Source organism: Hemicordylus capensis, chromosome 9, assembly GCF_027244095.1.
Source record: "Hemicordylus capensis ecotype Gifberg chromosome 9, rHemCap1.1.pri, whole genome shotgun sequence".
NCBI classification, from domain to species: Eukaryota; Metazoa; Chordata; class Lepidosauria; order Squamata; family Cordylidae; genus Hemicordylus; species Hemicordylus capensis.
Window position 1 is genome coordinate 22244001 of NC_069665.1, and position 11868 is coordinate 22255868.

At 44.4% G+C, this 11868-nt stretch overlaps 1 protein-coding gene across 13 annotated transcripts in view; it reads left to right on the plus strand.

Moving 5' to 3' along the window:
* Window positions 1-11585, plus strand: part of PHKB (phosphorylase kinase regulatory subunit beta) — a 130370-nt gene extending 118785 nt beyond the window's left edge. For all 13 annotated transcript variants that reach the window (XM_053270332.1, XM_053270336.1, XM_053270334.1 and 10 more), the window contains 5 exons: window positions 2208-2342; window positions 5951-6080; window positions 7182-7289; window positions 7998-8138; window positions 10827-11585. In XM_053270332.1, coding sequence (XP_053126307.1) covers window positions 2208-2342; window positions 5951-6080; window positions 7182-7289; window positions 7998-8138; window positions 10827-10964 — 652 coding nt within the window. In that variant the 3' untranslated portion in view covers window positions 10965-11585. The remainder of the gene's footprint in view (window positions 1-2207; window positions 2343-5950; window positions 6081-7181; window positions 7290-7997; window positions 8139-10826) is intronic.
* Window positions 11586-11868: the final 283 nt, after the last annotated feature.

Consider the following 11868-nt stretch of genomic DNA (forward strand, 5'->3'; position numbering starts at 1 on the left):
CTTGGTGTCTCCTCACGGCATCTTTTTCTTTGGAGCATGTTGTAATCTCCCTTAAATGCTTTTTCAGCAGGTCTGCTTTTTAGCCTTTGACACCAGAAAGGTTGAGGGTGATGGTTGGGATTTCTAGCAGAACCAGGTTTTATTGTATCCCTTGATTGTAAGATCATCTGGCTGATGGAGGTGCTCTTGACCAAGTATAGTTCTCAGTTTATTGAGGAGTTATTACCAAATATTGATGTTTTCTCTGTTGCTTAGATCTGTTAGGTTCTTTAGTTTTTATAGTTCTCCGCTTTTAGCTTTTAAAATAATTTTGAATTGGAAACTTTTTTCTTTAAAGAAATTGTAATTTTAAGTGTCGTTTTAGCCTGGTCTTTTAACTTGTATAAGTTAACTTTATTTGTCTTTTGCTTTACATTGCATCTATTTTATTAATGTTGTGAGCCACGCTGAGCAGTAGTGAACTGGAGGGGTCGGATATACATATCTTAAATAAATAAATTTGTAGCTGGGATCCGACCATCCCTTGATTGTACCTGTCCAGATTTCCATTGCTTGTCAGCCACATTTTGACACCGGTAAGATTCCTTTTTATTTCATGAAGGCATTCTGGAGAGCAGGGTTAGTTAAGTAAAGCTGTAGCTGTACCTGCTTAGGGATTTCTGTCAGTTCAGTTCTTTATTATGGTCTGTGACCAGCAACTCTAAAGGACAAGTGTGCCGTCAAGTCGATTTCGACTCCTGGCGCCCACAGAGCCCTGCGGTTGTCTTTGGTAGAATCCAGGAGGGGTTGACCATTGCCATCTCCTGCGCAGTCTGAGATGATGCCTTTCAGCATCTTCCTATAGTCCTGTGGTAGCAAGTGTGAATTGTCCACTTTGCTAAGCAGGGTCCACCTTGGTTTGAATTTGAATGGGAGACTACCTGTGGGAGCCCTGTAAGAGATTCCCTTTAGGGGCTGGGGCCACTCTGGGAAGAGCAACTGCATGGCTTGCATGCAGAAGGTTCCAAGTTCCCTTTCTGGCATCTCCAAAATAGGGTGGAGAGGGACTCCTGCCTGCAACCTTGGAGAAGCCGCTGCCAGTCTGGGTAGACAATACTGAGCGAGATGGACCAATGGTCTGTTTTGGTGGACTGTAGCTTCCTATGTTCTTTTGAAACTTAGGGGACTGTAGCTCAGTGATTGTGGATCTGCCTTGCATGCAGAAGGTTCCCAGGTTCAATTCCTGGCATCTCTCAGTAGGGCTGGGAAATACTCCTGCCTGAAACTGTGGAGAGGAGTTGCCAGTCAGTGGAGACAATGCAGAGCTGGTTGGACCAGTGGTCTGGTATACAGAGGTAGTTAGCAGTGGTCCCCTGCTAACTGAGCAAAGAGGCACCTTTTTAATGTGGTGACTCTCTTTATTGAGCAGGGGGAGAGCAACTGGCCCTATCCGTCCCCAGCACAGCATCCCTCCAGTGGCTGTTGCTGGTATCTGCCTTATGTTTCTTTTTAGATTGTGAGGGGAAGGGAGCCATTTCATTCATTCATTCATTCATTCATTCATTCATTCATTCATTCATTCATTCATATCTGTGTAAACCTGTGTAAGCTTTGGAAACTTTTGTTGAAATGCAATATATAAATCTTCTTTGTCTGACTCACTCTAAGGCAGCTTCCTATGTTTGCATGGAACTTGCACAATTTCTGCCCTTCAAATGTTCATATGTTCACTGCTTGCCTAGGAGCAGTTGAAAATGGGGGACAGAGCTGGGTTTCATCAGCATATGGATGATTCTTCAGCCCAAAGCTTCTTAGGTTACTTCACCTAGAGGTTTCATGTAAATGTTGAAAATGGGGACAAAATGGCATACTATGGGATCATATAGGCCGCAGATGAAATCTAGGGATGAAATTCCCCTCATATGGTTGGGTCTGACATACGTCACAACTGTGACAGAGTTCCACCATGACAGGAGGGATTTCATTAGAGTTCCAGCTGTCAGGAGTCCCTCTTTTGTGGCGGAACTCCTTCCAATAATGCCTGGCAGAGGGTGTATCGGGTCCGACATGTGTCGGACCGACACGACTGCACGGCTCGAATGTATTCCACCCACGTCAAGCTTTTTCCTCCCCACTACCTGGCAGAAGAGACTCCATCTTGCAATTTTTCTTGTTTCCATTGGGTCTTTATTTTCAAGACTGATTTAATGGATGTTTTCATTCTTCAGATGGATTGTGCATGCCATGAAGTACGAACTGAAAATCCGTGCAGGGGAGATGCCCCCCGTGGATTTATACCAGCTGTCACCCAGCGAGGTGAAGCAGCTTCTCCTAGATATTCTTCAACCGCAGCAGCAAGGGAGGTAAGGGGATGTCTCAGCATGTCTCTCGCAGTGGCGTTGCTCGCTGATGGATAGCACAAACTGTTTTTGCTCTGACTACTCCCCCCCACCCCGCCTTCCTTTTGCAAAGTGTTATTTTCCCACCATACATTTTGTCTTTGAAGCGAAGGAAAAGCAAAGATGGACGCAGATGTGTGTATTCGCTCAGCCATCTGGGATTTTCAGGGCTGTGTTTAATGCGACCTAGTCCTCTCTTTATACCCGTGCAGGGCTTTGCTCTATCATCAGATATTGATACTTCACTTGGCAGTAGCTACAGGCATCTGGTGTGAAGGATTTCCCTCCCCTAGTTTGACACTGGGCAGGGAGCCAGCAAAACCCAAAGACTAGTTACTTAAGGAGTTTGCTTCAGTCAGAACAGGGCTTATCTGCTGATCGCCTGACCTCTTTCTTTGGGGCTGCCATTCAGTCCCTCTCTCCTCAGCATGCTCAGGCCACAGCCTGGAGGGTGTTGCTTCTCCAGGACTACATTTTCAGTTATACTAGCAGTGTGTGTGTGTGTGTGTGTGTGTGTACATTCTTTTATCGCATGTGTAACAAACTCACACAGTGGAAGCCAAGGACAGCTCTGTCATGCTGCTCCATAGCTGATGCTCAGGGGCAGAACTCAGATTGCAAGATGGGATTTTGCACTGTTAGAGAAGCTTTAGCACATGCCTAGCTTTGACAGATAAAGTATTAACTGCAAATGCGTCATAATAACTGTGCTGGGTGGGCGTATCAGGGTGGGCAGACTGGAGGCATCTGGGAGCTCCTTTGTCTTTTTGTTTTTTGCCAGAACCTTGGGAGTCACCAGCACAAAATAATGGCTTGGGGAGAGGGAGCCAGCCACAAAATAGCAGCTTGTAAAAATATTTACATCTACAAAATAAGGAGGTTTTCAACTTCAGACCACTATATTCCAGGAGAATTTTGCTGTTCGGACAGGAGGGAAGCCAGAGCGTCTGCGTTGTGGGAGAAATGAATGGTAGAGAAAGTCAGAGAGAGAGAGAGAAGCCGCGTGCGCACGTAATGTGGAACTGTGGGTTCAATGGACCTGTAGTTTTCCCCACCTCCCACCATCTGAATTTGGACGTAACTGAGAGCTCTCTCTCTGCAACCAGTGAGTCTGCAGAGGGGAAAGGGAACTGGTTGTGTGGGTTTCCTTCTTGGACAGCTCCAGCAGCCAATAAGTACCGGAACGAGGGAGGTGCTTCCTCCCTCAGCTCCAGTTGCCGAAGAGCAAGACTGAAATGCTACATATGGATGTAATGCTGGCACCAAAGAACTGGAGGTATAGGCAGCAAAACTCACTATAAAACGGAAGGCACAAATCAGAGTCTGGGCAGGGAAACCGTGGGTCCATTTTTTTGGCCCAACTGCGGACAAAAACCCTGAACATTTGGTGTGGCAGATCCTCTAGCAAGCACACCAATTTGCATGTATGCACTTCTAATATCAACACCTTTCCTTTATCCCTCCCCCCACTTCCTAAAGAGGCAGTGTTCTTAATTTTCTCTCTGCAGGAACTCTGCTAATATTGATTAAAGCAGCTTTCTCTTTTGAACGGAAAAAGATGAGAAACTGGGTAAATGCCTTGCTCCCTCTCTCCTATCCAGTTATTTCTCGGGAAGAGAGAGATCCAGAGAAAAACAAGCCATTACTACACCTGTTGCTTATCTTGTGATGAAATCAAGTTTCAGTGCAGTATCAGCAATGTGGTTCTTTTGCGGGGGGGGGGCTACATAGAGCTTCAAAGGGAAGAACTATTCTGAGGAGATACTGTTGCCAGGAGAAAAGAATGCACTTAGCATAATTTTTTTAAAAAAATATAGGCTGCCTTCAGACATAAATCAGAACCAATGGACCCGCGGTTCTGTAACTCCTGCTTTCCTGACTGAATCCGGATGTTCAGGAGAGCAGTCTCTCTGCAGTCCATTGGCTGGGGGAGGGATGAGGGAGGGAAAACACTTTTGGAGGGGATTTCAAAATGTATTCAAAGGGACTGGGAGGCAGAGAGAGTCCTTATGCCTCCCTTGAAGAGGATACGTCAGGAGAGGAGGCAGGTAGGTTTGATTTTGTGGTTTTCTTTTCTCAGCACTGAGTGTAATATGCTGTGCTATTGCTGCCATAACTATCTGGTTTTGCTGGATCTCAGATTAACAAAGGCAGAACTTGGGTACCTGCCTTCCTTGAGTTGTGGTTTGTGAGATAGTGCTGTGGTGAGAAATAGAAAGTGGCAGCTCTGTGTGTATATGTGTTTGTGTAATATTTCTTGGTGATTGCTGTGATGAGCTGTATGTCTGGCCTTGAGACTAACGTGTTTCACGGTCTGCTCTGCAATCTGCATCGCAAGGTGTACTAAGTCAAAATTTGGCTGAAGTTCCTCTAGTTGAGCTTATGGTTATGCTTGCTGCTAAGGGTGCTGCTGTGGCAGCTGTTTCAATGCTAGGAATGTGAAGAGAAAAAATTGTTGGTGAGAGAGGAACTTGTGCCAATGATGTGTCTGCCGTGCAGCCACTGTGGCTGGCAATGGGTTCTTTTTTGGCCATTTTTTGACTGTGTTTGAAACGTGTGTTCTGTGTTGGGAGGGACAGGTTCCTTTTTACTGTGTACTTCTGGAGTGTTTTTCAAAGAAGGGTTGCAAATGCATTGCAAATTGCAATGCAAAACTTGTGTGCAGGGCACTGTGAGTGCAGCTTGTTCCGGCCATAGAGAACAATGGGGGAACTTGAAACACCCCATTGTTCCCCATGGGTAGCTCCTAGAGACACCAAAGTGGGTTGTGTGGCAGGGCATGATGGGTGCTACCTACCACCTAATCCACAACAGAAATGGGCAAGCGGGCGATTTTTAATAATTTTTTATCTTTTCCCCAAACTCCCTTAGGATCCATAGCGAGAAAAGCCTCACTATGTTATAAGCCAGCTTTGGAAGGATTCTGGATCATCCTTCCATCTAGAAGGCTTTTCAATTTGCCTGTTCATGCTGAAACACTTATGAATATTTATCTGCTAAAAAGAACTCATGACAGTAACATCCTAAATTATCTATCAGATTTTTTAAACAAATGTTGTTGAGGGCAGTAGTCAATGGAAACAAATCCCGAGCAAAGCTCTTCTTAAAATTTTCAAACTGACAAGTTTGCAAATATTTCTGAACAATTAGGATGGCTTTCTGCATGAAGGTGTTGATGACTTCCTTTATTAGGTGAACTTCCGGTTGTAATCTAAAGGGATTAATTTAGTTTGGTCACTTTGTTTTTCTGTTCTAAGGCGATTTAACTTCTTGGAAACCTTAGACCCATTAATAAGGCACACATTTAACATACAACTAGCTTTTAAAGCTGAGCATTTTGCTTTGTTCTCATTGGAGTCTAGTGGGGTTTTTTTCTAATTAAAATAACCCTATGAAACATTTAACAAAAAATGCAGCACAACATAGTGTGCATTGCATCGTTGATAAAGTGATTTCTTGCTCTTATTTCTTTCTGGGCTTAATTAATCCACAAAGCAAGCATTTTTTAAAATCTGGAAACAGATTGCTTTTGCATGCTCATCCAAAATGTTGGTCTTCTTTTTTGTTTGCAGATGCTGGCTGAACAGACGTCAGATTGATGGCTCCCTGAACCGAACACCCAGCGGGTTCTATGACAGGGTGTGGCAAATCTTGGAGAGGACCTCCAATGGCTTAATAGTAGCTGGGAAGTTTTTGCCACAGGTACGATTGCATGCATGGTGCTTACACCATCATAAGTTTGGAATTTCTGCCTTTGTTTATCCTTGCCAGGAAACTGAGTCATGGGGATCTCGCCCACAACTTAACTTTAAAAGGGGCCCCCAAACAACTCTGCTGTCAGGAGGGCATAGGAACATAGGAAGCTGCCATATACTGAGTCAGACCCTTGGTCTGTCTAGCTCAGTATTGTCTTCACAGACTGGCGGCAGCTTCTCCAAGGCTACAGGCAGGAATCTCTCTCAGCCCTATCTTGGAGAAGCCAGGGAGGGAACTTGAAACCATTTGCTCTTCCCAGAGCAGCTCCATCCCCTGAGGGTAATATCTCCCAGTGCTCACACTTCTAGTCTCCCCTTCATATGCAAACCAGAGAGGACCCTGCTTAGCTAAGGAGACAAGTCATGCTTGCTACCACAAGACCAGCTCTCCTCTCTGGCATCTTCAAGCTAAGCAGGGTCTGCCCTGGCTGGATGTGAATGGGAGACTAGAAGTGTGAGCACTATAAGATATTCCCCTTGGGGGATGGGGCTGCTCTGGGAAGAGCAAAAGGTTCCAAGTTCCCTCCCTGGCTTCTCCAAGACAGGGCTGAGAGAGATTCCAGTCTGCAACCTTGGAGAAGATGCTGCCAGTCTGTAAAGACAATACTGAGCTAGATAGACCAATGGTCTGACTCAGTATATGGCGGCTTCCTGTGTTCTTGCACAAACAAAGTGTTAGTATGGCTGTCGGCAAATTGTCTCTTACAGTGGCCGTCACTACCTACATGTTAATTAAGTATGGATTACAGTCTTATTTTGTTAATGAAATTGTTCTGTATTGTGAACCTCTTTGGGCACAGTCTTTTTAAAATGGAAAAAAAATGGATTAAAATGGATTCATCTTAAAATGGATCCATCTTATTTATTTATTATTTCTCTGTGTAAACCACCCTGAGCCATTTTTGGGAAGGGCGGTATAGAAATTGAACAAACAAACAAATTGAAAAGTGAAATGGAGTGGCTTTGCTCATAAAACAACGTCGTCATTACTGCTCACTTTCGTACTGACCTTTTGTGTGTTTATGTGTGTGTGTGTTTTTTTTTACAGCAACCAACCTTATCGGACATGACTATGTATGAAATGAACTTTTCCCTTCTGGTCGAGGACATGTTGCAGAATATTGATCAACCTGAATACAGGCAAATGATTGTGGAGGTTTGTACCCTCTGATGTTGAGAGACAAGAATCAGGTTCTGCATCTTGCACTTAAAAAATGAAAAGGGTTGAGTGAGCGTGCTCAAGGACATAAGTACTCAACAGGCTTCTGTTGAGATGGGCCTTCGCAGACGGCAGTAGCCTCAATCTCCTAGATCTTCCCAACCTTTTTAGTAGGGATGTGCACGAATCACTATTTGGAACGCATCCCTTAGACCTTTAAAATGGAGGAGAAGGTGCATACCTACTCCATTTGCCACCTGCCACCACTTCCTGAATCAGTGGCACTCCTCCCAGCTATCTTCACATGCTGGTGGCACTCTCCCCCAGCTGCCTCCATGCAACGCTGGCATGCACATGGCCCCCATGCAAGCATGTTGTGCTTTGACTTTCCTGGTTGACAGCTAGTAGGAAATTTGTCTTGTATATATTTATCTAATCTAGGCTTCCCAACCTTGGGTTCCCAGATGTCATTGGACGACAACTCCCATCATCCCCAGCCACCATGGCGGAAAGGTAGTGGAAGTTGTAGTCCAACATCTGGCTTAAAGTGTTCTTCTGACTTTGGCTGAATCATGCCCTGCGGCAAAAGTCGCTAGTATTCATGTATTTTTCTGCACCGTGGCTTCCATCAGCTTAAGATATTATGCATGCTTGTACTCTCCCAGATTTCTGAATCTCTGCTTTGTGTTTTTTCCCCTTGCATAGTTGTTGATGGTTGTTTCTGTCATTTTGGAAAGAAACCCTGAATTAGAGTTTCAGGATAAAGTGGACTTGGACAAGCTGGTGAACGATTCATTTCATGATTTCCAGATGGACCAGAACAGGCTCAAAGGAATGGAGAAACACGTCAGTACCAGTTTTATTCCATGGTTATTGCTTTTTTGGTTCTGATTTTTTACTGGGCTTAATTCCTTCAGGAATTAAGGTCTTCAGGAGAGTCTCAAAGACCCATCTTTTAAGCCTGTCTTTGAATGATATATATAGTTTTAATTTTAATCTGGTTTAAATTTTTTTTAAAAAAAATTTAATAGTTTTATTATGTGTGCTTTATTTTAATGTAAACCGCCCTGAAGCCACTCCAGGAAGGGTGGTATATAAATTGAATTGATGGATTGATGGAAGGATAAATGGATGAAGGTTCATCTTTGTTTTGATCTGGAAATAAGAGCATAAGAACAGCCCTGCTGGATCAGACCCAAGGCCTATCTAGTTCAGTTTAGGTCCATGAACCCTTCCACACTTCCTTTGAGTGATAGAACTAGACTTGTTAAAATTCTGAACAAGGGCACATACAGACCTTATAATCCCACAATAATCTTGTGTTAACCAAATCTTGCTGTATTCATAGTTCAGACTTGCCATCAGTTCTTTACAGACAGACAAATGGCATCTCCTTTATGGGATCAGGGAAGAAATAGAGTTTCTTGTTGTTCACAAGAGCATGTAGTTGTCCAGGTTTTGATGACTGAATGCCCCCTTGTTCTCCTTTCCCCCTTAATATTCTAATTATGCTGCTGATGCTTGATACAGTATCACTACATGCACTCTTCAGCCTCGTTATGTTTTCCAGATAATATTGTCCAATAACTATCAGTTCTTATTATGATTATTTAGGTTCTTCTTTTTAACAAAGCAAGTTCTCAAAAGCCATTTACATCGCAAAAGAGATGAGAAGATGGTCCCCAGTCCCAAAGGGGATGATAATCTCAAACACAAGGGAGACACCAGCTACAGTCACTGCTGGGAGGAGGGGTGTTATGCTGGATAGAAAAGGGATATATGCTCTCCACCCCCAAGAAGTATTGTTGTGAACCATCTAGGGACAGAAGTTTGGGGTGGCATACAAATTAGATAGATAGATAGATAGATGTGGCATTAAAAGGTGCCTTTTTGCCCATTTAGCAAATAAGTTTATATAATTTTGGCAAGATCGTTTCAATAGGAAGATGTCCTAATTGGCCATTCCAGTGGCAAGAGAGCACTAAGATAGTACTGGATTTCCAACATGCTTTTAAATATGAATGCATGAGAAGGGCCCCCCGTTCCTCATATGACCTTGTAAAACATGGAAATAAATTTCAACGTATCCTATGCATGTGGAGGGGTACCCCCTACCTCCTAATATATGGAAAGCATAGAATATGTTTCTCTCATCCCAGATACATCAGTAATTTGTTGAGAGGACAAGATTCTGTTGTTGAAGAAGAAAAGAATTCAGATCTTCTTCCAAAGCTACAAGGTTGAGCCAAATTAGGAAAAGGCTTACTGGATCAGACCACAGGTCCATCCAGTTCAGCATCTTGCTTCCTTTTCTTTCAGGGAATTCACCAGAACATGAAGGAAGGAGCTCTCCCCCGCAACTGGGCTTCAGTCCCATAGTGCTTCTGAATGTGGAAGTTCCATAGTTATCATGACTAATAGCCATTGGTAGACCTGTCCTCCATGGACTTGTCTAATCCAAGTGTTCCCAAACTTGGGTCCTCAGATATTGGTGGACAACTACTCCCAACATCTCCAACCACCATGGCCAAAGGCATGATGGGAGTTGTGGTCCAACGACATCTGCAGAACCACTGTTGGGAGCCCCTGGTCGAACCCAGCTAAGCTGGTGGCCATCACGTTTTGTGGCAGTGAATTCCATAGGTTAATTATGCATTTTGTGAAGAAAATCTTCCTTGCCAAGAACAGTGGGAAGCAGATCAAAGAGCTGCTCATTTCACAGGCTGGTGTTTGAAATCCACTGCTTTGCCTAAAGTGTCCTTGAAAGGACACTGCCACCCAATGAAATGGACACTTTCAAATCTTGCAAATATTTTTTCACCTACCACCTGCCACTCTCCGCCTCTCCTGCTGCTGCTTGTCGGCTCCTCTCGCCATCACCTTCCATCACTGCTTATTTGTTCCACCCCCTCTCTCCTCTTCTGCTTCTAGCCTCAATCCATTTCAGGACCCTGGACAGCACTCTTCGGTGCTATCCCTGGTCCTGAAAGCCACGATGCTCCATATAATGGGGCAGGGAGGGGGAAGGGATACAGTATATCAATGGCACCCGCAACCGTGATGGCCTTTACACTGCTCTGCGTCTCCTTGCTTGGAGGCAACTGTAACTCAAACCAGATGAGTCCGCAAATGGCAGTCTCTGTACGTTCAACACCCATGAAGTGGTGACTCATTGAAAAACTACAGAATGATTCCCTCTTATTTTGCCACTACGCAAAACTAATGTGTCAAAGCAAGCTAAAATATCTGACTCATGGTGTTTTGGGCAGGTTTCTTTCCTGAATACATATCAGATCCTTAACAAAGTGTCCCCCCACCCGCAACCCCTTTAAGAGCCTCCTTCTCCTTTCTGGTTTCTCCTCCCTTGTTTGGTGAGAATCCAAAATATTTATCATGTTAAGTGACAGAGAATGTCAAGTGTGTGGAGTGCACTTTTCATCAGCAACCATGTTTCCCATCTGTATCTCCCTTTGCCTTCCGTGATTGTTATCCATCAACATTCTGATTCAGCTCAGACTCTGTTTGTCTCTGCAGGATGACATGACTGCCTTTTACAACACTCCTCCGCTCGGGAAGAGGGGAACCTGCAGCTATCTGACGAAGGCAGTGATGAATGTATTGCTGGAAGGGGAGGTGAAACCCAACACGGATGACCCCTGCTCCATCTGCTGAAGCAGGCTGGACCTTGGTGGGCGTGACAGTGTGTGTTTGAGATTCTGGCCGCTGTTCGGCATGCCGTGTTTGGTTCCTCATTATCAGTCACGTTGTTGGACTACAACTCCCATCACCCCCAGAAACACGGGCCAGACTACAACTCCCATCATCCCCAGCTGCATTGGCATGGACTCAGTTCCTGCAGGGCGCTAGTAAGGTTAGAGCTAGGTGGATGCAACAATGTGTGTTTGAGATTCTGGCTGCTGCTTGGGATGGGAGAATGACAGGCAAACCCATTTGGGGTAGTGTTTCAAATGGTCCCTCTGAGCCGCTCAGATATTTAGATTAGGAAAGCACACATCTGATTCTGTGCCAGACGAAAAGCATATTTAATCAAGCAGCATCACCCCCTCCGTATGTCTCCAGAGGCAACCTGCCCTTTCCACCTAAGCATTGCAGCTGCACGTTGGCACATGAATGCACAGAATGCGACGTAGTTCACGCTGATTGAGACCTTGGGATATTTGAGGGGGGGAAATTAACTGGGTTTGTATTTATAGTTCAGCGTTGCTTTAAAAACGGTTGCGGTGAGCAATGTATTTGTGTAATAGTGGATTAAATGTTGCGCTGCAAAGTTGATCCACTCGCCCCACCCCCTTTTGTGTGTATTTTAATTCATTATTGAAAAGCTTCACGATGAATACTGAATGGAGTGCAGGCGTGCATTTAAAAAAATTAATGAGCCCCATGTTTGAAGAAGGGAAGTGACTGGTTCCTCTGAGCAAGTCACAGTGGGTCTGAGTTTGGAGTACGCCAGTGAAACTTCAGGGTAAAAACGTCTACTCTATTAAATAAGACATATATGCTTTTGAGTGTGCCAATAATTGGTTTTTCTGTTTGAGGATTATGGAGGATATTAATT